This window comes from Panicum hallii, chromosome 4 (genome assembly GCF_002211085.1).
Source record: "Panicum hallii strain FIL2 chromosome 4, PHallii_v3.1, whole genome shotgun sequence".
NCBI lineage: Eukaryota > Viridiplantae > Streptophyta > Magnoliopsida > Poales > Poaceae > Panicum > Panicum hallii.
In genome coordinates, this window is record NC_038045.1 from 46366714 (window position 1) to 46392678 (window position 25965).

At 43.9% G+C, this 25965-nt stretch overlaps 3 protein-coding genes across 3 annotated transcripts; 2 read left to right on the forward strand and 1 right to left on the reverse strand.

Annotated features, from left to right (window-relative positions):
* On the forward strand, positions 1 to 5635 carry LOC112889050 (protease Do-like 9). Its single transcript, XM_025955528.1, has 9 exons — positions 1 to 786; positions 1476 to 1675; positions 1786 to 1966; positions 2713 to 2904; positions 3380 to 3612; positions 4063 to 4164; positions 4254 to 4304; positions 4840 to 4944; positions 5049 to 5635. The coding sequence occupies exons 1-9, from the start codon at positions 114 to 116 to the stop codon at positions 5145 to 5147; spliced, it is 1836 nt and encodes a 611-aa protein (XP_025811313.1). The 5' UTR covers positions 1 to 113; the 3' UTR covers positions 5148 to 5635.
* Positions 5636 to 8038: 2403 nt separating this feature from the next.
* LOC112889051 (rac-like GTP-binding protein 4) lies at positions 8039 to 11601 on the forward strand. Its single transcript, XM_025955529.1, has 8 exons — positions 8039 to 8343; positions 8665 to 8752; positions 8858 to 8967; positions 9139 to 9202; positions 10364 to 10428; positions 10540 to 10605; positions 10697 to 10800; positions 11325 to 11601. The coding sequence occupies exons 1-8, from the start codon at positions 8239 to 8241 to the stop codon at positions 11362 to 11364; spliced, it is 642 nt and encodes a 213-aa protein (XP_025811314.1). The 5' UTR covers positions 8039 to 8238; the 3' UTR covers positions 11365 to 11601.
* A 4897-nt stretch (positions 11602 to 16498) lies between these two features.
* LOC112888385 (UPF0481 protein At3g47200-like) lies at positions 16499 to 18091 on the reverse strand. The gene has a single exon (XM_025954592.1). The coding sequence runs from the start codon at positions 17972 to 17974 to the stop codon at positions 16583 to 16585; it is 1392 nt and encodes a 463-aa protein (XP_025810377.1). The 5' UTR covers positions 17975 to 18091; the 3' UTR covers positions 16499 to 16582.
* Positions 18092 to 25965: the final 7874 nt, after the last annotated feature.

Here is a 25965-nt window from a genome sequence, read left to right on the forward strand (position 1 = left end):
CACTTCGGGTCGAACCCGACCGCACCCGAGCAGCACGCGGCCCGAGCCAGCCGGTTTGCCGTCTCGCTCCTTCTAGCTCCGCCACCGGCGAGGCGAAACCCTAGCTCGCCTCCATGGACAGCCACAACCACGCTTCCGGCGGCAAGCGCAAGCGCAAGAGCGGCCGCAAGCCCAAGCCGCCGGCGCCCGACTCCTCCGACAACAACCACCACCACCACCACCACCACCACCACCCCGCACCGTCCTCCTCGCCCCTCGCCACCGCCGCCGCCGCCGCGTCGTCGGACTCCCCCGACCCCGAGCCGGCGTCGTCCTCCCCCGCACCCCGCCAGCGGGGCCGCAAGTCCCGGCGCGTCCGCAACGAGCCGCCCTCCGAGGCCGATGCCGCCCACTCGCCCTCGCCCCCGCCGCGGCGGGGCGGGCCCAAGGGGGCGCCCAACGGCGGGGCGGAGGCCGCGGAGCCGTCGCGGCGGGAGCTGGCAGTGAGTATGGTGGAGGTCCCCGCGGCGATGGAGCCCGTGCGGTGGGAGCAGGTGGTGAAGGTGGTGCCGTCGATGGACGCCGTGGTGAAGGTGTTCTGCGTCCACACGGAGCCCAACTTCTCGCTGCCGTGGCAGCGGAAGCGGCAGTACAGCTCGAGCAGTAGCGGGTTCATCATTGGGGGCCGCAGGGTCCTCACCAACGCCCACTCCGTTGAGCATCATACCCAGGTCAAACTCAAGAAGCGCGGCTCCGACACCAAGTACCTCGCTACTGTCCTTGCCATAGGAACCGAGTGCGACATTGGTATGCATGACTGGACTCGCCTAATTGTCACCATTTTAGTTGTCATCAAGTATTTTAAAGTTGACCTACCTTTTAATGCAAACTAGTTGTAGTTGTACTTGCAATAGTCGAAGCTTGATGTTTGCAGTATCTGACAAAATGACAATGTTCTGTAGATGTAAGCCTGAAAGGTAGCAGCTCTTTTGTTGATGTCCAACATCAAGTACATTTGGAATTAAAGATGTGTCTAACTAACGACTTCTTCCTTTTTTACGTTGGAAGATCATTTTCTGCTTGTTTCTTTCATATAATGTTGATGCACGAATATAGGATGCCTGCTACAATATGAGAGCTGTACAAGCTACATTTATGTGTATTTGGTCATATAGAATTGAATGCTAATAGGGATATAAACCTAAGTAGGACAGAGTTGATTGCAAGCTTGTATTGAAGGATATAATAAAATCATTCAACTGTTCTGTCAGGATAAGAAGGTTATAGGGAAAAATTTACTAGAGCTTGTTTGCATGCACCCCTCCAAACTGAGATCTTAGTAAACTGTTGTGAAGTTGTGTTGGTCAGTGGACTAGATCGGATTAAATATTCAAGTAGTGCTTTGCCAAAATTTGCTGATGCTTCTAACAAAAACAGTCCCAATAAGTGAACTTCTTTTTTTTAGTTTATTAACCACAATTGAGCTTTAATTACAGCAATGTTAACTGTCGAGGATGATGAATTCTGGAAAGGGGTTACGCCTGTGGGATTTGGGTCACTGCCAGCACTTCAGGATGCCGTCACTGTTGTTGGTTACCCAATTGGAGGAGATACTATCTCAGTGACTAGTGGTGTAGTATCTAGGATTGAAATACTGTCATATGTTCATGGTTCTACAGAGCTTCTTGGATTGCAGGTATTTTGTTATATTTTGCATACTTTCTCTAGCTTTGCCTTTTTGTACATGGCACTATGAATAACCTCCCTTTTGAAAACTTATGTTTCCTGTATATCACTCATGAACAGATAGATGCGGCTATAAATTCAGGAAATTCAGGGGGGCCTGCTTTTAATGACAAGGGCAAATGCGTTGGTATAGCTTTTCAATCTCTTAAGCATGAAGATGCAGAGAACATAGGCTATGTTATACCGACCCCAGTTATCAAGCACTTCATTGAAGACTACGAAAAATCCGGAGAATACACAGGTATCTTCCTGTTCTGTTTTTGTATACAGTCTATTTTCCTGAGACATGCATCTGTGGTCTGTGTGATGGGACATGAATCCAATTAGTGTTTGTTTTCATAGGAACATCTTGTTCTTGTCTATCAGATGGCATGTCATTATGGTTGCGAGGACTGACGTTATACTCAACATGAAACTCTAGGATTCTTTGGCTGTGCACATGTTGTAGAGAAATAGAACTGATATCTGGAGGAAGATTGTAACTTAACTCTGTTTACCATCTTTGGAAAAAAAAAAGAATTAGTACTGTCAACTCTATAGTGCACCATAACTTTTTTGAGACGTGAAAAATTTGAGCTTCAAGATTAGCTAAAACTGTCAAATATTCATTTTGTTGGAAGATTTGAGATGCTTCCCAGTGGTAAAACAGGGGCCTGCGAGATAGTGAATTGGGGTTTGGGGTCAGTCCAAGCAGCACCCCTGTTTTTTTTTTTTTGAAGAAAAAGAGGGATCTCCCCTGCCTGTGCTTAGTTCTAATTGTGTCAAAAACTTTTTGTTTGGAAGAAATATTGTCTCATTTTGTGCTCTATGTGAGGAATTTAACCTTTCAACTACATGGATTGGTCCTTCTTCCTTTTCCATGTCAATAAATTATTGTGACCATTTTCATAGTTTTTCAGATTGTACATTTTACTATAATGTATAGTCCTTTTGCACCCATGTTCTTCTGGATCAAGTTGTATGTGCTTTGCTAATTTTATTTTGCAGGTTTCCCTATACTTGGTATAGAATGGCAGAAAATGGAAAATCCTGATCTCCGCAAGGCAATGGAAATGAAATCTGACCAAAAGGGTGTTCGTGTACGAAGGGTTGAGCCAACTGCTCCGGAATCTGGATGCCTTCGACCTTCGGATATTATCCTTAGCTTTGATGGTATTGATATTGCCAATGATGGCACAGGTTAGTCCTTGCTTCACACTACTGCATATGTTATTTTCACTATTTTTGTGATTTAACTTATCTACAATGGTATAGAGAAATATATTACAAGTCTTCTTGATGAAGCTGTTATCTGTCATCACATATTCTCCAATGCTCAAGAAATGGTGTAGTCACTGCTTTCATTTTCACTTAGATAGCTTATTAGAAGTTGTATTCCATTTATATGGTGCATCTGTAGTTAATGAACCTGATTATGGTGATTAGATTTCATTTTCAGTTCGTTTCAGCTCCGATATGCTCTTTCTATACGTGTCTTGAAGTCCTTAATACCCTTACAGATATGGGATAACTAAACAATCTTGGACTTTGTATATTTTATATCTTCCTATTCAGTTAAAACTTACCATTCATTCCATGTTTCCCAGTTAAAATCCAATTAGGAAAATTGAGTAAATGGTTTCTTCTTGCTCTTTCTCATTCCTTGGTCATCCAGTTCCTTTTAGGCATGGTGAGCGCATTGGATTCAGCTACCTTGTTTCTCAGAAGTACACTGGTGAGAAGGCGCGTGTGAAAGTACTGCGCAACTCAAAAATCCATGAATTTAACATAAAGCTAGCGACCCACAAAAGACTCATTCCAGCTCATATCAAGGGAAGGCCTCCATCATATTACATTGTTGCTGGCTTTGTTTTTATGGTTGTGTCTGTTCCATATCTTCGATCTGAGGTATGCTGTCTTCTCCTATGTCTTTTAGTCTAAGTTATGAAACAATCAATATAGTAAATCTTTGTTTGTCTGTTATATTTCCTGCTTGCTATTGCATGTACATTTTTTTCAAATCTCAGTGCTCTTTAAAAGACAATTCAATAGCTGCTAGAGAAGCCATCTATAGCCGTTCACTTCATGGGCAATTGTTTTTTCTTTATTGCACTTAAGTTCTTCTCTGTTCTGCTAGAGACTCTATTTGTGGAGCAGTTATCTGTACCTTGCCAAGGTTCAGTTCTTTTTCATGGAGTAGCCACCTCTCACCTGTGTACACTTTGATCTGCTATATATGTGCTTGAGTCATGCTTTGGCAATATCCCACTGTGCAAATTGCTGCAGTTCCTTCTTCCACTTTAGATTCATGGGGTATAAAATTTGATCATATTGACTAACTAGAATGCTATCTGTCAGTATGGAAAAGACTATGAATATGATGCGCCGGTCAAGTTGTTGGACAAGCACTTGCATGCAATGGCGCAGTCACCTGATGAGCAGCTTGTTGTGGTGTCACAGGTCTTTTCTTTCTTTATGAATGAGTTATGAGAACTTTCATTTACAATTAGTACAATTAGTACTAATTTTATTTTCTGATGAATGTTCAGGTGCTTGTGTCAGATATAAATATTGGTTATGAAGATATTGTCAATATTCAGGTAATAATGGCTTCTATGGCGAGAACTTTGTCTATTTGTAGGATTTTTGCATAAAGGTAGCAAGTAAACCAAGAGACTACACTTAATAGCTCGTGTCTACACCCCCATACTTATGCTCCTACTGCATCAATGGATCTGTAACCATTTGGCTGTTTTTGTATGCATGCCAATCTAATATTTGAATTTTTTTTATTTCTTTGTGTTAAGATAGAACAAGAACAGACTACAGTAAACATGCTTGCGAACAGTATGTTCACAATAATATAGTCTCGTGTAAGAGCAAAAATCAGCGATAGAAATATTGTACTGGAAATTGCACATCAACTAAATAAAGTACTTTTTGAACTGGTGGGCATGTATTTCAGCAGTAATACCAGTGCTTTGTTTGAAGTTTACTATGGCTATTCAAACTTTCTTAGTGTTGTTTCTGATTGTTAATGAAATGCACCAAATTCAACATTTTATATGTTTTTTCTAGAGTGCAGGATAAGTTGCTCTTTTCAGATTTAATCATTTAGTATTTTGTTATGTATAGGTTCTTGCCTTCAATGGTACACCAGTTAAAAACTTGAAGCACCTAGCGACAATGGTGGAAGAGTGCAACGAGGCATTCTTGAAGTTTGATCTGGACTATGATCAGGTATTTGGCGCCCAAACAAAAGCCTAATTACCCTTGTTCTTGTCATCCTTCATTGTGAAATTCCTTGTTCTTTTTGTTTAATGCTTCTTATTATGATCTGGTAGCTTGTTGTCCTGGAGACGAAAACCGCGAAGGCTGCAACTCAGGACATTCTGACAACACATTGTATACCTTCGGCCATGTCAGAAGACCTGAAGAGTTAAAGGAAAGCGAGATGCTGGCTTGTACAGCCAAATGATCCTACAATCCTTTCTGGGACTGGAACATGCTTCACATTGTTGATCAGTACAGCTCCCGTTCCACGAGAAGCACCGCAGGAAATCCATTGCAGGTGAGGCTCTGCATGCTTGAAGAGTGAAAACTGGGGCTGTTTGCACCAAAGAAAGCATAGCAAGCATAGCATACTCTCAAAAGTCTGATTGATTAGACTGAATGCCGCATCTGAGTCATTCAGGCACAGTAGTAGGATAGATAAAGAAAACAAAGTTTTGCTCGTGTTCCATTTATTGGGTCAGCATCATCAAAGCCATAATGAGTACCATTTGCCATGGTTGTTCTGATGATACTATCACTTTAGACGTGTGTGGTCCGGTTGCCAAGAGCATACTTTTTCTGTATCATCATTTCTTTGTTGCGTGGAGTACTCAAAGTTCTTCCCGGCAAAACCGTATCGTGGCTGGCTTTCGCACCATTTCTGCGTCCTCGATTTACCCTCAGTTGTTATGATGTCAATTGCAACCAAAGGGGACCTACCTGGCTTCGAGCTCAAGGAAGGGGATCCGCTTGGGCCCCGGGCGCGTCTTCGATTGCTGAACTTTTACTCGCCCGGCGTTGGTGTATCCCTTCGTTTGGAAGCAAGTCCGCCATGCCGCGGTGTCCCCCCTGCTTGGCGCGATCCTGGTTGGTCGCTTGTGTGATCCCTGTCCCAGTCGCGCTCGCATCCAAATTGTACGAGCGTTGACAGGTCAGGGAATGCTTGGTCTCTACGTAGCCTTTCCCGTGTCACCGATACTGGCCGGTACTCGCGCTCGGACCTGGCCACATGTGACAGCGATTGCACACGAGCTCTGTTTACCCTCGTGACAGCCATGCCCTCGTGAACGCTCCGGTTTACCCTCTCCCTCGAACTAAACACACACTGGTTTAGCCACTCAGTAGGGCTGCGACGGCCGGCGCAGGTTCTGCCGTGAGCTGTAGCAATCGGGGCACGGACATGGATACCCTCGGCGTGAGCGCCGGCAGCAGGGCGAGCAGCGACGGGCGCAGAGCTCCAGCGACGCAGGTGCACGCGCTGCGCCCCAGCAGCGCCACGCCAGGTGATGGGCAGCGCACCGGCGCGTCGCCTCGCCTCGCCATGCCAGTGCCAGTGCCACACGCCGCGCGAGGCGCTGGCTGGCCCGCCTGTGCCGCGGGCACCCGTCGCCACGTGAGCGGCGGAGTACCTGCGCGCGCGACGCTGCCGCCGACGCCCTGCCGCTGCCGGTGCCATGCATGCCTGCGGCCGCTGCCAAAAGTTATGGTGGCGCCGGCCACGCCGCGGCGGGCAGGCGGCAGGCTGCAGCCCCGGACTGGAGCGCGCCAGTACTAACGCCAGGGGACACCGCGCTCCTGTGTCCTGGCAGGCTGCACAGCGCAGATGCTGTTTCAGAGATCAAAAGTTGTTTTTTTGAGTTCACACACACATTTGCCTCCAAAAACACAAGTTGTTTTTGTTGTTTATTCCTTTGAGGTCCTGCAGGAGCTATCTTTAGCATGCGTATCTCGCCGCCCGGTTTCGAGTGAGTACGGCGATTACGCGGATACTAGGCTTTTGTGAATGATTTGGTTTGGCCCCTGTCATCATGTGAGTTTCGCTGTACCATGGTGTCATATCCTGTTTGTTTACACTCAGGCAGCCCCCAACTCTTTAGATTATGTACTCCATTAGGCCTCGTGATTCATGACTTCTGTTGAGGATCCCAGCCTGCGCTTTTCAACCTGAAGATCATGATAGGAAAAAGCAGGACTAGTTATTACTACTATTCGAATTTTGAAGCACATTGTACCAACCGAATTTGTTAATCTTAAATGTTACGTAACTATTTTGTAAGTTCAAATTACATGCGGAAAAATGACTCCCACATCTCAATCCACAGTGAAACTATGGGCACTAATTATTTTTTATTACATGAACATTTGTCGTTGCAAAGTTGAATCTTCCATGCAAAGCTAATAGTTTAGAAGCTGAATGAAACTTTACCCCAAGTTTATGAACCGTGGTGCAACTTCTGTATCGAAACGGATAGAGGAAATGAAGCAGAAAGCAGTTTACAGTAAGTATCTGAAAAAGTTAAATGTTCCTGGCATGTTGGGAATTTATGAATAAACGGAGGTATTTGCAGCAATTTCACTGCAAAAATTTAGAAAATCATCGCGTTCCAAAGTAACTGACCCTGCCTCAGCGAACCGCATACTGAGGAATCTGAATTGCACGCACTCCATCACGACACCAAGAATTTCAGAACCAGACCATCAGATGGCCGAACATCAAATATCCAAACAACATAGTAGACCTCAGAGTGAAATAACTCACATAATTCTCAGTCCCAGGATAGTAGACCGCATCCTTAGAATACTGAAGAGGATCCAGATCCCAGTATGCCATTGTCTGAAACAGAAGCAGCACCAGGACAACGAGATAAAGGGCCTGTTTAGTTCCTTCCGCCAAAACGCAAAAAAGCTGTAAACGCAAAGATGTCAAAGGAATCTTGTTAATTTGAAGTACTAAATGAAGTCTATTTACAAAACTTTTTGCATGGATGGGTTGTAAATCGCGAGACGAATCTAATGAACCTACTTAATCCATATTTTGCAACAGTGATGCTACAGTAACCATCCGCTAATTATTGCTTAATCATGGATTAATTAGCATCATTAGATTCGTCTCGTGATTTACAACCCATCCATGCAAAAAATTTTGCAAATAGACTTCATTTAGTACTTCAAATTAGCAAGATTCCTTTGCTACAGTGAAATTTTGCAAAAATGCAAAACGATCTAAACAGGCCCAAAAAGAGAGGGAAAGAGAGGTGGTCTCTCAAGCAGCTGTGCTGTGAGGCCGGTCAGAGGGACTTTAAGAGTTCAGACAAGAGACAAGAGAGAGAAAGCATGTGACCCCTCTCTGTTTCTCTTTCTTCTCCCCTCTTCCACAAGGAGCCACAACCACACCAAACAGCACAAGAACAAGCTGCTCGCCTCACCTCTCGTTCTCTGCATACCTCCGCTTATTTCTTTCTTCCACCTTGGGCCTTGGCTATGGCATCCAGCGTGTCCCGGTTCATCAAGTGCGTCACGGTGGGGGACGGCGCCGTGGGGAAGACCTGCATGCTCATCTGCTACACCAGCAACAAGTTCCCCACTGTAATGCTCATGCGCTTTCTTTTTTTCATCTCTTTGTGCAACGTCTTCTTGCAGTAAAGATTCAGGCTTTTCTTGGATCCTTATGGAAATTTTTGGGATTTCGGTGTTTGCCTGTACATGTGGTTTTCTTCGAGTTTCTGTTTTGAATTCTTCATTTCTTGGGACTATGTACTTTGCTAGTACGGAAACAGGAAAACGTTCTTGGTATCTTTTGGAGTAGAAAATATGGAGATTTTCTGTAAAAAAACTCATTGTGATAAATAGCCTGAAGTTATTCCTGAATTTTCTTCCTCCTTTTGGCTTGTGTTTTGCATTTTGCAGGATTACATACCCACTGTCTTCGATAACTTCAGCGCAAACGTTGTGGTCGACGGCACCACGGTGAATTTGGGCCTTTGGGACACTGCAGGTGATCTCGGAAATCTTTGCTTTTAACGAGCTCCATACTTCTAGCACCTTTCATCTTATATTGCTGTTGGTGATGTTGATAATGTGGACACCAATCTATTTGCAGGACAGGAAGATTACAACAGATTGAGGCCCCTGAGCTACCGCGGAGCCGATGTGTTCGTGCTCGCCTTCTCGCTCGTCAGCCGAGCTAGCTACGAGAATGTTGTGAAGAAGGTGCGTTTCTTAGCAGTTTTGATTAATCGGTTAAAATTTTTTCAACCACCGCTACTTTGCGATCATCTTTTTTCAAGATGAAACGGATGCGAAATGATTTCAGATTGCTGTAATGTTGTGGTTTTCTAAGTTCCAGTTTGCTGTTGTAATGTCCCTTCTTTCCCCTTTCAGTGGCTACCAGAGCTTCGGCATTATGCACCGGGTGTCCCCATAGTTTTGGCTGGAACTAAATTGGGTGAGTTGTGTGACAACGAAATATTTCCATTTAATCGCTTATTGGTTTGTGACATAATGACACTACTGGGGTGTACATTCTGCCTTGTAGAGTACCTTGACACTTTGCTGGTGTCCCTAGTGGTGGTTAGAACATTTGTTTCATTGCTTTGCTGGGATTTTGTTAGCTTTTCGTTTGACGAGACCGGTCCTTGTGGTTTTGGGATTAGTTTTAATAGCGTTTTGAATGTTCAACAAAGCTATTTATTCTCAATCCATCATTCTGAAACAGAGCTAATAGATCTGCAGCCACAGTTTGTTAAAAAAAATATTTTGCTTCAATGCCAACATATTGATTGGTACCTATCATTTTGTCCCTGCATTATTTTTCAAAGATAATTGGTTGGTATACATCATTTTCGGCCCATCATATAGTTGAAATACTTTTATTTATCAGATTAGATTTGTATAGTTCTAGCATTTTTCAACAAATTAAATGCTGAAAAGGAAGCTTTAAAGGGTTTGTAAAGAGTCCCAAGAGATCCTCTACTGAGTTTATGTGATCTACTTAATACCTTCCTTCTCAATAAGTGATCATGAATTGTTTTAGTCGTAGTTTATAGATTCAAAATTTCCTCACTTAGAAAGAGCAATGTTCTTAAGGAACAATTTTGAATTGAAAGTTGAAAACATTCTTCTGGCCTCTGGATTTCATATATAACCTGGAAATACCAAAGCATCATTTTTCATCTAATTGAAGTTTCTTCATCATGTTTGCTACAAGTATGCAGTCGAGTTGCACTTGTGAGTTGAGAGTGCTTAGAAACTTTTATCAGAGTGTAGGTTTTGGTCTTAAGTTTGTTGTTCTCGTGTTTTTTGGTGTCTGTAATTATAAGCTGGTAACCCAGCAGATCGGTCACAATCAAAACCAGCTCTGTTAGGCTTCCTTAATAAAGCTGGGCGATTTTACTTTGGTCGAAAATAAAATGTTTGCTAGAGGTATGGTTTCCATTTCTTCATTATGTTCTTGGTGTGTGCTTTGCTGTGCTATACCTTTTTCGAGTTTCAAGAAGTTAATATCTTGCAACTGTTGTACTAATTGCAAAAGGTGGTTTCTCAATTGAAAAAAATGAATTTTGTTTGCATGGATTATAACTTTTGTAAACCATGATATTGTGTACAGATCTTCGTGAAGACAAGCACTACCTACTTGATCATCCTGGAGCAGTACCTGTTACTACGGCACAGGTCATATTTCCCATGATGACCAACTGAAGAATTATAGTAGCTATAGTTTGAAATGAAACTTCTTTTCAGTATCTCATTGTTTTGTGCATTCCTTTCTGTCTCATATTGCAGGGGGAGGAACTTCGCAAGCACATCGGAGCAACATGTTACATCGAGTGCAGCTCAAAAACTCAGCAGGTCGATTCTTGATCGTTCCCTGTTGATGTTTTCCTTGGTTGTGTAGCTGTCAATGCATTTTTTAACTTCAGGATAATTTGTCAATATGCAGAATGTCAAAGCTGTGTTTGATGCTGCCATCAAGGTAGTAATAAGGCCTCCGACAAAACAGAGGGAAAGGAAGAAAAAGAAAGCACGGCGGGGATGTTCAATAATGTGAGTAAAACTTCTTAATAGATGTTTTTCTGATCTTGCGTTATCTTCTCCTTGAGAATACTTGTGGAGATAAAGCTTTCTTTGGTTTCGCAGTAAGAGTCAATCTTTTTTACTCTGTTCTGGCGAGTCAAAAATGAGCTTGTGGGCATTGTCCTAAGCACATATCGATTTTTTTTTTTTCTTTTGCAAGCGACAAGTTGAGCTATGAATGTTCTATGTACAATTGGGGGATTAGAATGGTGCTTTGGGGGCCACTGCTAAATGTTTAGAAAGTCCTTTTGCGCTCATCATGCCCATGTATCATGTTCTTGTGCAAAGGTGTGCGCTTCCTATGCATCATGTTCTTGTGCAAAGGTGCGTGCTTCAGATTATCAGTACCAAGTCAATTTACATTTGCTTGGGAAATTATAAACTCACATTCTCGGAACAAAGCCCCATGGCAATAATACAGCGTACCCACCTTTAGTTGAATTTCAGTTTATATTGAAACGTGGAGTAAAACTTATTTTTTGTTGCTGTTGCAGACGAATCATGCACAAAAGGAGACTAGGATGCTTCAAGTGATCGAAGGCCTTATTTGAGGATCACATAGGTTTCCAAGACGAATCGAGATAACGTCTAGTTTGCATCCAAGTTTCAAAGTGCTTGTTGCGCTTGCGCACTTGTGCTGGTAATGTGTATATTTACGTGTTTAGCAATTGCCTTCTATAGGAGATATATTAGTATTTTGTTTATGTACCAATGGATCATAATGAGCTAGAAAGTTCAATATATCCTGAGAAGTAGCGATATATTCTTCCAGTGAGCCTGACTGTTCATATTAATTTATTAAAAAACTTTAGCATGCGTTTCCATCACCACATTAAACAACTATGGACTTGTTGGCTAAGAGGCATAATTTGTTTTGGGTTTTAATTTGTCATCCTCTTTTTAGAATATCCCTCACCTAGTACTAATTAGAAGATTCTAGAACCTCCACTTTTACCTTTAGACCATTTGAATCACATGAGATGTTCTTGAATGCTTGATTTTTTTAGAAAATCCTAACAATTCTCATAGAAAAAAATCCTAAAATTCTGATATATAGAAAAGCATCTACCCACAGATTCAATGAACTATAATCGTAAACAATATTCATCACGATCTGTGGTTAAATTGCCCACCAATGTTATTATTAAAATAAATGAAAGTACCTCAAATACATACTTCTAATTTAGAGACCTCCATTATGAAGAGTTGACAGTATATATTTCTAAATACATAAACTATGAGTCTATGAATAGGGACAAAAATGTCCAGTTACTCCATAAAGTATACGAAAATTGGTAAATATAAGAAAAATTTCTATACGAGTATTGTTTTAGAATACGAACAGATGAAAGTGAGGGCACTAAAGTAAGAAACTTTGATTAGCTACTAGGACGGTCGGCGCGCTACACAGCATCCGTATACCTACTCTTTAATAGTAGTCTTGCAGGTCACATGCTATTACTAATAACAAAACACCAGAGAAACCTATACAATCATATATATTACTAATCACAAAACGCTACAACACTATGCAAAAATATACCTTCACAATCACATTGATAATATTGAATGATTTATTGGATACAACAATCATTAGCATGCTATGAAAAAACAAATTGAGCAGAGTACACAATCAAGATACATATATGTGCATAAGGCCAACCAACATGTAATGGAATGATAGAAAAATAATATAATCGTGTCCTGTTTTCGGGGTCCTTTTTGCTTGGGATTGATAAACAAATTAGTACATGGGCAAGTTTGGAGCTGTAACTACAAGCATCGCACGACATGCCAATGAAATCCTTCAAAATGCACAGGGGGCTGCCCAACATAATAGGAGAAAAAAATGATCATACCAATAAGAGAATCAACATTTAAAATAGGATAAAAGAACCATATTTACTAAAAAAAATAGTAGCATGCCGAGGCTATGAAAGATATACTCAAAAGCCTTGTATGGGAAGCTGGACATAGGAGTGTTAGTTTGATCTCCTAGCTTATCGGACCCTAACGGGCCGATGGGCCACCTCACCCATGCGCCCTGATCGGGGGCGCCCCAACTTATCCCTAGCTGGTGGGCTCCCGTCGCGCCGCGCTATAAAGAGAGGTGGGGGCCAGCGGCTCGGATCACGAGGTTCACCGGTCGCCGCCACCCCACCGACAAGTCAAACCTAGCCGATCTAGTTTGTGCGCGGTCAGCGGCGGGAAGCTTCCTCCGGCCATCCTCGACGCCCTCTGCCTCGACCCCGAGTCCCAGACGCGACCACACCTTCGGCCACCGCGAGCACGAACGTCTTCGGCCGGACCACCCCGAACTCCTACACTACATCACCATGGCGGGCACATCTGCGTCAGCCGCCGCCCTAGGGCACGAAGGTATACCTGTGCCCTCCCCTGTCTCTCTCTCTATCCCTCTCTGTTACTTGATTAAGTCAATTGTACAGAGCATCTCTAATCTAATCAATGCAGTAGCCGATCCATATTGCTAACAAGGAGAACATATACCATAAACATGGTGCTGTGAACCGTATGGGCAATGGCATGCAATTCATACTCCATTCTTGCATGCAGATGAATTGGACAACTCTAACCAACCAAACATGAAAATAGAGAGATGTTTGAAGAGGGTGTTTCACAACAATTAGAGTAGTGATGCAAGTTTGTGACTTCTCCAAATTAGCATCTGCAATGTGGATAAACAAAGAACGAACACAAAAATAGCTGCAGGAGCATGATGTCTAATTCTTTAGGTTAGCATCTGCAACGTGGATTGGCAAAACATGGATAAGAATATAGCAGCAGGAACAAAGATGCCTGTGCTCAATCTCAAAAATATAATCTACACCATATAATTCTCATTTATTAAATAATATAGGGGAAACTAATATGAGTAATTAACCTATAGGGACACCACTGAGATCGAACAGTTTGTATAAAGCACTAAAATTGGTATAAAAATTTAGCATCCTTCAATATGACAATGTCTTTTACCCCTATAATAAACTCAGAAAATAGGGAAATAAGAATATAAAAAACTTAGTCATTCTCAATTTGCACTAATAATGTAAGAAAAAACTAATTCTGTCAATTAAGAATTAAACATTTTCTCCAATAAAACTAATGCTCAGATGGACTCCCCAAAAGGAATATATATGTCTTGATACCTTCGAATGACTTGGATCATTGTATGGACCTTTTATCCACTTAAATTGGAAGTTCTTACCAATGCAAACGACCATCTCACAGTGATATAATTTGAACTACTTAACCACAACCAGTTTTTTTCTTTGTGGCAATATGAAGAAGAAATGTGCACTGAGAATTGTAAAATTCATATACTGTTAAAAAACACTATATAATATTCTACCTTAGTATATTTAGAAAAGATGCACAGAATGATCAAGAATTAAAAAAAATTGAAACCACTAATATTTCTGACCTACAATTTGGCAGAGAAGGCAAATAGGTATATGATCTCATGCTGTTGTGTTTGATATTGAAGAGGCTGCCAAGACTCTCAAATACCGATCCAATCCAGGTGGCATGGTGCAGGCACCTCATTCGTCACAATCACATGTGCCAGCTTCCACCAAGAGCCATGGTAAAACTAAAAAAGAAAAGACTATTTGGATCAAAAAGTGTTTTATTTTTAATTTTAGAGTAAAATACAATAGAGATCCATCAACAAGGTGTCACTTAGGTCCATCAATTTTAAAATTGCATTTTGAGGTCCATAAATTTGTAATTTGTGTCAGCTAGGTCCACAAACTCTGAAAGTTCATGCCTAGGTCCATTACTTGTAATTTGTATCACCTAGATCCATACCCCTCCACCTAGCCTTCATGCACTGATATCGCACCAACATGAATCTACAAGGTGCCCTCACGCTGCTGGAGTTTCGCCAGAAGGGTCAAATTTGAGCTCCGATTTCGAATCAAGTGCATAGGGAGAGGAGAGAGGAGGGATGAAAGACTTATCTTAAAGGTTATTGACATGTATTAGAATTCAAGGGGGGTGGGTTACGGACTGCTATTGGTGAGTTCTGGAGCTTAGATCTAGATATAACCTCGTAATATGGGTGGAGAGGAGGGGGTGATGGCTTGGGAAAGGTGGAGGAGATCACAGAGGGACTCAACTGGTAGGGGATATTATATCCTCCGTGGCGTGGGTGGCCGGATATGGTGGCGCCAGGTGTTGTAGAGAAAAATCTCGTGACGATGTTAGACTTGAGTCAACCCAGAGTGGTTCTCGATGAGGGATTGAAAGATATTTATGGACAACAATATCAGGGCGACCTTTGTGGGCGCGTCTGTAGCCACACGACTGCTCATGGATGAAGTTCATGGACCCAAAAATGTATTTTCGGAGTTTATGGACCTAAGTGACACAAACTACAAGTTTATGAACCTAAAAAATGCATTTTCAAATTTTATGGACCTATATTTTCAAAGTTTATAGACCTAAATGACACAAATTACAAATTGATGGATCTAAAAATACACTTTCGGAGTTCGTGGAACTAAATGATACACCCTTACAAGTTGGTGGACCTCTGGTGCATTTTACGCTTAATTTTATTAACTTGCACCACTACACAATTTACTAACTTGAACTGGTGCAACGTTTCATATTGATTGCTATATAATTTTCTAAGCACAGAAAGCAATCAGCATCACAGATTCACAACATTTAGACATTTTTTAGGCTCCAGTCAGAGGTCATGAATCTTTCTTGCATTACGAAGCGTCTAATGTGAGACTAACTCTAGACCAGTTATGCAAGCGATGAGGTAGATCTATAAAGGAACATGAAGTCTGTGAGTCTATGGCAGTCGATTAAATTGAGCTTAAGTAAATATAATCGTGCCCTAAAGAAATCTGGAGAAGGGGGGAAAAAGAAAGAACAGGGGAAGCATTTTCATTTAGGTATAGCCAATCCTAAGATCTTCCATTAGAATCGAAGTTATGAGCCCAAAAGTTCACCATGCACAGAACTGATTTCTATTAGAAGGTTCAGAAAGAAACGCTCAGAAAACACCATAAGGAACAAATAGGAAGGCCACACAGCTGTGAGTATGCAGAGCACACAGAAAGGAAGTTTTGAAATCAGAAACAAATCAAGAAGGGAACATGATCACGCAGGCACAATACAGGAAGGCAAAGAACCTCCAATCAAGGGGAGTACCAGAGAGAATCAAGAGCGCTATAGGAATCCCATGCCTGAGATAGAATGCATGCCAACAAGCTTACGGAGGAAGACGAAGAGGATCCAAGCAGAGGAAGGCGGCCGCCGACGCAGGTGCTCAAACCGCCGTCAGGACGTAGAAAACATGGGCCAAACTGTTTGAGCAGCGAATTACGGGAGCCCAAAATGTTTGTTAGCTGGACATTGACGTGGTCCACAATTGAATCACGCAAGCCATGCACAGGCAAGCTGAGACCTGAATGCAAATAATGGCGTGGCGCGGCAGAGGAATTAAAATCCACCCATGGGACCACAACAGGAACACGCGTCAAGTAGCGATTCGGTTGAAACGGCAGAGTCACCCCGTCGCTCGGATTCTTCAGGCATGAGAGTTTACTTATATATATGTGCTCCACATTTATTTATCCATAAATTTTTAGCAACTTATGTCTTTCAAAAGTACTAGCTATACCGTGTAGGATCACGGTTGAGTCGTCGAGAGGCAAAGGAAAACTGAGACGATTGGGAGGTAACAAGAAACAAGGATTATTGAGGCTAAAAGTGGCTAGCCTGTCTTGAGTGCAAGAAGTGCCTTGAAGATTCCGATGATCACACCGGCGATGGACAAGACGGCGGCGATGATCTTGTAGTTCTTGTATAGGAACCTGTGGACGGCGATCCGCACCGGCCGGTTGCGCTTGTACGACTCGATCTGCTCCAGAACGACGACGTAGCGGCCGCCCAGGCGGAGGTGCTGGCCGAGGCCCTTGAAGAAGGCCAGCGTCTGCGTGTTGCTGAAGAGGCTGCGCAGCACGCCCTTGCTCCGCAGCTCGTGCACGTCCTCCTTCCGGTCCATGAGCATGGCGACCACCGACAGGTAGGAGCTCACGACGAAGCCGTCCGAGTCCCAGGCGGTGCGAGCCTCCAGCGCCGCCATGTTGACGAGCCAGCAGGCGGTGACGTCGTTCAGGAACAGCGGCGACAGGCAGAGCTCGCCGAGCACGAGCTTCTTCCCGAGGCTCATGTCCCCGAGCCACGTCGCCGGGCTCGCGCTCAGCTTGACGCCGATCTGCGCGAGCTCCACCGCGCTGCTCGACAGCAGCGACGAGCTCCCCGCCTGATACGCGCGCTCGTTGCCCGGCATGCTCTGTAACTGGCTGAACCGGAGGAGGCCGAGCAGATGCGCCGGCCTGTAGCTGATGGTGCTCTGGCCGCGAGACTCTGTCTTTGCAGGGACGCACCGGCGGCGGCGCTTCGTCAGGAACATCTGAAACCTTCTGATCCACATCCACCCTGTAACCTTCTCCTTGGGGAAGAACTTCTCTCCTACGTCGGCGACAAACTGGCGCACGTCCAGGGGCAAGAACTCGGTGAGGGCATCGAGCACCAGCCATGGGATCTGGTTCTCGAGCAGCATCATGTCCTTGAGGATGGCTTGGCCGGACGACAAATTGCAGCCCGCGAACATGGGCTCGTCGTCACTCTTGCCCATGTACTGCAGCAGGAAGCAGCCGTCCAGGAACAGCATGACCGCGAGCTCGGCGTCGCCCAGGCGCGCCACGGCCCCGTCCTCGGGGGCGTAGCAGTGGCGGGCGTCGCCGGCGAGGGAGAGGATCCTCTCGTACACCTCCTCGGTCGGGCGGCCGGCGTCTCGGCAGAAGCGGTGGGCGGCCGCGTGCTTGACCTCCTCCATCTCTTGCAGGTGCGGCAGGCCGTGGTGGTACGGGCCGATGGCCACGACGCTCGGCACAATGTAGCGGCCGTCCTCGCCGCCGATGCCGCGCAGGCCCCGAGGGAACCTGTGGATCCTGGCCTGCATCATGGCGACATGGCTCTCGATCCTCTCGGTTGTCTTGTGCATCCTCTCCTCCATGGCTGCCAATATTTCCTGCGCGGCTGGGCGGCCATGGGCGGCAACAACTACGACTACATCTGCAGCACTACCTGCGGCGTCCATGGCATACGAAAACACTCAATTGGGCGTCGAGCAACGCTGTCCGCCGTCCACCATTTGCATGTATATATCTTGCAAAAGGCATATGATCTCTCCGATCTGTGATTTGTTATTTGTCGACTGAACATCTCTTTGCCAACAAGCTATCTGTCATTTTTCTCGAGCCGTCGAGCTAGCCACTGGTTTAATACTGGTCCGATCCTATTCCAAATCCGAATTTTTGACCCGTGATCTTCATAACATTTGGAATTCATCCAAGGCTCTCCTTTTTTTCTACCTTTAGTTTTCTTCTTCCTCTAGTCTAGCTTCCTTCTTCCTCCGGAGGAACTTGGTCATGGTGTCCAAGCAGCATTTGCGCTCCCCCCCCTACCCTGCCCTTCTTTCTTTAGTTTTCTTCTTCCTCTAGCCTAGCCTCCTCCTATCTCCAGTCATGGTGCCTCAGCAGTATACTTGCCCTTCTCGCCCCACCTCTCTCCTCGTCTCCGATGGCAGGAGCCACTGCCGTTTCCCCGTCGCCACTGTAACCCTTCAGAACAAGTTTTCCCCACCTCAACGTACCCTCCCACTACTAATTTCATGTTTTGTTTTCATCTCTTTTGAAATAATGGCGTACACATACTTGATGTCAGAAGTAGGGTAAAATCACAAAAGTTGAAAACTAGTTCGCTTAACATCAGTAGAAGCACATCTCTTTGCCGTGCTCATGTATTTCCCTCGTTAAAGTTGTACCATTATCAGATACGTAGACTGATGTCCGGATCATATACTTTACCTGTAGTATCGGCGAAACTCACCTTTCGCCCAGATTCCTTACCCAAAACCTCTGCTCATGTTTGGCTCCAAGCTTCCTACGATACCTTAGCTGTCATCTGTCACCTCTGCATGCCTATTGGTCTTTCTGTTCCGACAAGATGCTTGAGCTAGATCACACACCAAGCCTCCTTTCATCCTTTGTTCACTATGTACTTTTTTGGGTGATGATGGTACCTTTACATCTCATGATTATTGGCCCTCCAATAACTAAGGTTGCTGAAGTGGGAAAAGTAGTCAAGGGGAATCTCGCTAGAAAAGAAGAAGTTATGATGTCATCTATTTAGCGGACAGTGATTGAAATCATATAAATTATAACCAATGAGACAAGAATAATGGATTTGACTGACCGAACTACTCCACCTGTTCCAAACACTGAGTAATTTTAGTTCTATCCTAAGTTAAACTTTCCAACTTTGACCAAATTTAGAGAAAAATTCACTTTAATTTGACCAATATTTTTTAGATGGGGTACTAGAGTGCAAAACATTTGCTGAGTTGTCTAAACTTAAGTGAGGCCAAATCAATGTGGAAGCTAAGGAGCCGATTGGTTCAGTTGAGTTCATACCAGCAAACTTCTTAAGCCACCAACAAGAATTATTTTAACACCCGACTAGAAGCTGTTCGCCATATCCAGATTCAATGGCCTAAAAAGAGGGTCCACTAAGATAATGGAGATTATTTTTTTCAATCTGAAGAAAAAACTAAAATAAAGATGCACAAATAAGTATATAATATTTTGAGAATACATAATGAAATTAACAAAGGACATATATTTTAAAATAAAAGAAAACATATAATAATGTAGATAATATGGCAATATGAAATATTAGCTATTTTGTTGTACAAGGTGAGGCAGATGATAAAATCCTTTAAAGTCAGACATCTTATCTACCTTTAAATTAAAAAACAATTTGAGATAAAAGAACTCTACTTTGAATTATTGGTATATAAAATTTGAATAAGAAAATCTAGATGAAATGGCTGAGGTAAGCACTCCATCCGTCCTAGTGCAACTGTAGCATTTAAAATTTATTCAAAAAAGAATACAATTGTAACTTTTATGTAGCTTGGTAGAGACCATCTCATTTAAGACTCGATCTAATTGGCATAATTGTGCGGAGAACAAAAGAATGAATGCACTATTAATTGAAGAGGAAAACAAACAATTTACTCGTGCTCTCATAGTAACTAACTGCAATAATCATGCCACCTAAGCCATTTGGTCTCTACATTAATCTGTCTAAAAAAATCTAGAATTGCATCCTTTGAGCACCTAGAAATCCTAAACTAAAAATGAGTAAAAATAAGGTATCACAGTGGTGCTCTCAACTCTAAAAGTGTAAGAAAAATTTCTGCGAGGAGTACTGCCCTAATAACAAACGAGCACAGGAATATTTACATTTGTTAGGTTGGGGCATTGGACAGAGAATGCAGTTCTTGGGTCGGTCCTGACACTGGGAGCCTGGGGGCAAGAAAACTAGACGCTGTCCACTAAACATAAATTGATAAATAAAATAATATTTTAATTCAAGTTGCAATCTTAGTGCAACAATTTGTTTATTTAATATAATGCATCATATTAAAATGCTGCCATCATTTGAGCTCGAGTAACTGGTTATAACTTGGTTATTCTTCATGAGATTTTAAGGCATACTGAAACTGAGCAAGGCTCTTCTTGTATGGACAGGTTAATTGTATGGCCACACGGCATTTGAACATCCAAGCACTGCCCTACGAGTTCTAACCATTATTATAACTGCAGTGAGAAACCGTTTGTCCACTGCTCTAGTTTCCTGCAGTCACCTCTCCATCATGATGCTCTGCCCTAAATGAGAGCACCACATTGTGCACCATATACTGATTGTTGCAGCCGGTAGCTCGTATCCTGATATATTGTTTCATATTGCTTTGGGGCCTCGTGCCCATGTACTAGCTGCACGTCAACAACAGAGAGTGGCAGTGCCTTTTAATTTCCAGCTCAACTATTTTCATACAATGCACTTGTGGTTGTGGCCATGAAGACACGGACCTATACTAGCTACATGCACGCAGGTATAGGGTGCACTCAGTGTGTCCAAGTGTGCACCAAGTAGAGTCCGAGTGTCTGACCAATGCAAAGCACTACGCCACAAATTAAAGCACTTGTAGAAACGGCGAAAATCATTTCTAGATCCGGTTTTTGCAACCGGGGCTACTACGTGATTAGGGTTGGTCAAAAAGCCGGTCCCAAAAATAGTATTTGTAGGACTGAATGCTTATCCCAGTCAGGTGTAGAAATAGAATGATAAAAATTAAACCCACACGCTCGCTCGGGAGGCTGCCGACGAGTGCGTCGGCCGGGTCTGGGAACCGTTTGCAGTATATAAATACAGGTACGTTTGGATGAGTTAAAATTAAATGCTAAATTTTAGTATATATTTGAACTCATAAATATGCTAAAGTTTTTAAATCTTAGCTAAAGTTTAGCACACCTCAATAGCACTCCCGTTTGGACGAGCTAGTGTTAAAGTTTAGCACTTTCACCCGTTAACACGTATTTGGATCCAAACAGGACCATAGTCTAATCACATTGGTAGTTGATATCAATATTCACCCACTAGCTAAAAAAGTTATGCGATCTGCAGGACTTGAACCCAAGACCTCTCGCCTCACGCATAGCTTCCTTACCACCCCACCCACCCTAATCCTTTAGTTCCGGTTGGTGTTACCAGCCGGAACTAAATGGGGACTTTTAGTCCCGGTTGGAGGCTCCAACCAGAACTAAAGATCCCTCCCGCCCCATAGTCGTTGGACCCAGGACTAATGCCTACTCCCTCCGTCCCAAAAAGAATACAACTCTTGCTTTCCGAGGAACCAAACAATTTCAAATTTGACCAAATTTATAAAAAATAGTTTTAATATTTATGTTATAAAATAAGTATCACTAGATTAATTATGTAATATATTTTCGTACTAAATCTATTTGGAGATATAAATATTAGTATTTTTTTTATAAATTTAGATAAATTTAAAACTGTTTGACTACTCGAGAAGCGAGAGTTGCATTTATTTTGGGATGGAGGGAATAAATTAGTCCCGGATCTAATATCAGCCGGGACAAATATCAAAGATGAAAAATCTATTCTGTTGTAGTGATCACAAGCACGAAGTAAAAAGTTTCAGCATGAAACAACAAAAAAGAACACACATTCATCCTGATATGCAGTCATCCACATAATTTGTCTTTGGCAATTTATGTAGACATAAGTATAAAAACAAGTCCAGCCGACCTATTTCCGCACACGCTAGCTTGCTATATTATAGAAGAAGGTAACTCATAAAGCTGCCGACGAATATTTCGCAGTAGTAGTACATCTATCCTTTGGCAAAGCCTGCTCCTGAAGATGTTCTTGCAGTGGCATCCGGTGAATCTTCATCTGTCAAAGGGCAACAAAGGCTGCGGTCTCTCACGTGACGGTGTGCTCACTTTACCAACCTTTCTGCCCCTTCCTCGATCATCAATCCTCCAACTTTCGGAGATACGACGCGCCGGCCGGTCAAGCAATTTGTCCCCAAGCTGGCTCCGCTACTATGGAGACGACGGATGGCCTGGAGGGCTAGAGCCTAGAGGGCGGGTCCTGATCGGGGTGGTGCGGGCACAGTCACAGGAATGGTGGTACGGTGCCGCGTTTCCTGCTCCCAGAACTTTGTTCCGGATCACGGAATGGGGACGGCGCAGTAGGGTCGCAGGAACGTGTCCGGATTGTGAATGGGGACGGCGTACTAAAATAAACCGGAACAAAAGAAGGAGAGAAGGGGACGGCGTACCGGCAGCAGCGTCGGATGCGCGGCCTCCCCATGTCAGTCAGCGGCGGCGAATCCTGTCCGCGTGCACGGGGAAGGCGGACGGATGGCGAGCTCACCCGTGGTTTGGACGGGCGGAGAGCGACGGCGGAGAGGTGACCCAACGACGAGTGGTGGTGCTGGAGGAAGGAGCTCGCCGAGGGCCTGCACGACTAAGGAGAGGGCCGGTTGAGCACCCAAATCGGTTGAGGGAAGGGAGGAGGAGGTGATGGCGCAAGAAATTGGAAAATAGCTCACCAGCATTTGAAGGGAGGAGGAGGCGAGCGACCGGCGCGCTGCCTCGCCTGCCCGGGGCCGGCGGCGTTGGTGCCACTGCCCGAGCAGGCCAACAGGCACGCAAGGAGGTGCGTGGGAGGCTGGTGTAGAGGCTGACGTGCAGGCCCGGGGGAATGGCTTGCCAGGTCCAAACAAATCAGAGCAAAATGGTAATTTTTTGAGAGATTTGTCCGTGGGACACTAGAAAACCGTGGTTTTGTGTGGAGGACACCGCAATCGATCTGTATTCGTGTGGCACACTACAAAACTGCGGCACTTTGTCTGCCACACACTGCAACCCATTTTTAGCATGAATGGTGAGTCGAAAGACAATTTTGCCCTTCCTTCGTTGCCTTTTCACCGTGGCCCGAGCGCTCCGTTTGGCTTAGAACGGATCTCGCCGGCTGGCTCTTCTCCTCTCCGTGGACCCAAGATCTCGTCGGCCGCCTCGTCTCCTCCGCGTCGACAACGGATCTCGCCGGCGGCCTCGTCTCTTCCACGTCGAGAAGCACCTGGCTGGCGGCCTGAATCGTCTCCTCTCCATCAAGAAGTACCCCACTACGGGCTCCCTCGTCTCCATCGATGGCGCATGGCCTCGTCTCTTCCACGTCGAGAACCACCTGGCTGGCGTCCTGAATCGTCTCCTCTCCATCAGGAAGTACCCCACTGCGGGCTCCCTCATCTCCATCGATGGCGCAAATGACGGAGGCCACTTGTCGGGCTACCTCATCTCGCCAGAGCAGGTCGGCTACGAGCGTTCGGATCCCCCACTTGCCGTTGATTCAGTGCCCACACCACCCTGATCTAAGGTTAGTTGCGCGCACCTCAAACACAGCAAACAGCCCAGGCCTAAGGTTCTACCAGTGCTCCAAGGATGCGAGGGTACGATGCTTGAGTACTCATGAAGTTTTGGTTCGTGTTTTTAGATGTCGATCCTTATGTTCTAGCTTCTGTTCTAATACGAGTTTTGTTTCCTCCACTTTGTAGTTGCCAATAGAGTGTAAGTTCTTCATGTGGGAAGAGGAATACATGGAGTATTGGGTGATAATGGTTTCCTGGCAGATTTCGACATTGGCCATCGTCAGCAGGATCCTGATGTCCGGGTTGGCATAGAGACAGAGATGAAGGTTAATCAGCTGCAAGAAGAGGTTAAAGATTTGAGACAACAGATTGATGTAATGAACCAACAAGCTTTCAATGTACTTTTATTTGTTTTAGCTGTGATAGTGGCACTGGTGCTGTGGAAGTGAAATGTATGTTATGTTGTCATTGCTGGTTGAATGGAATGAAATGGATGAGAAGATTGTTAAGTTATGTCTGTCTGAAAACAGGTTGAATGAACAATGTTCTAACCTCAAGATAATATAGTCATGACACATAGTCATCACAATACATAGTCATCACACACATAGATAGCATAGGTAAATTTTCTGACCCTCAGATAAAAAATTTCTGAACCTAGAGAATGTTGTTCCGGACCATAGATAGCAAAGTACATAGAAATAACACAAGTCTTTAACCAAGATCACAGGCTGGGTAAACTACTTGCTTCCATCTTTCTTCTGATTCCCTCTCTTGCATCTCTTATCCTTGTGCACTGCTACATTTTGGTGTCCACTGGAATTGGTTGGTGCAGGGTTGCCCTCCTCCATAAGTGCTCTTTTCCGACTGTTACAATTGTTAAAGGACAAGAACATGTAGTGTGTAATGAAGTATGTAATAAAGAACAGACTAGACAGAACATTACTTACCCTCTTGTTAGTGCACTAGGACTGTTGAAAGAAGGGGAGGGTGGTGGTGGTGGTGCTTCTAGCATTAAAAGTTGACCTGATGGCTCTGCTGTCACTACCTCTTTTTTCTTGATCCTGACCCTTTTAGCCTTTGGAGGAGCCGGTGGTGGTACATCAGAGTTCTGGTTCATTACAAGTTCTCCGTTGGTGTCCAAATTAACCACACCTCTTGCATCTGTGCATCTTCTTCCCTGTACCACCTTCCTGAAACCCCTTGAACCTTCTTGTCCTTGGTCTACCAGCAGATCTGTTAAGTATCGGAGGGCTCAACTTGTAACCAACATCAACCTGTTCCCACTCACTTTTATCTGTCACTGTAGGTATGTTCCCAGCATAAGCAGCTTTAAATTTTTCCATGGAATAAAATTTGTCCACAAAATCAGCAATCTCTAAATTTTTATAACCACCTATAGCACAGAGTGCATGAGTGCAAGGCAGACCAGTTAATGACCATTTGTTGCAGCTGCACTCCTTCTTAGCTAAATCAAAACTGTGTTTCCATAGAGTGAGGTTTTTGAGCACACCACTAATCTCTGCTGTGAGTTGTGTACCCTTGTGGACAACATAGCCAATAAGTCCCCTACTATCTGCATATAGTTGTTTCATAACAGATGGGAGCACTTTACCGGTTAACTTGTCAGCAAGCTTCCTTCTGACATAAAACTTGTCAAAAATCTTGAGCCTGATAGCATCTAGTAACTCAATTGGTGGTAGAGACTTGAGATCTTTAATCCAATTATTAAAAACTTCTGCTATATTATTAGTGACATAATCACACTTGCTTTTTGTTGAGAAATGGCATTTGGCCCACACATGCTTGTGAGTGTCTTCAATCCACTTTATTGCTGCAGGACATGCTGCTTTTATTTCATTGTAATGCCTCAGATGAACTGTCTTTCTATATGCCCTTGAAGCGGGCCAAAGGTTTCTCTGAAACACTTCTCCACGAAACCTACACTGGAAATTCTTCCATAAATGCCTCATGCATTCTCGGTGCTCAACCCCATTGCTGAATACATTAGTAACTGCATGGTCGATACCTTTCCCAGCATCAGTTTAGATGACTAAACCAGGAGGAGAGCCTATAACCTTGTGCAGGTTTTCCATAAACCACTTCCAGCTGTATTTGGTTTTAGACTCAAACAATCCACATGCTACAGGATACATCCAATTGTGTCCATCAATTGCCACTGCACAAGCTAGTTGACCCTTCCATGTGCCTGTTAGTACTGCTGAGGTCAATCCCAAGATACGGTCTGCAACCTGTTAAGAACCCATCAATGCAAGCCTTGA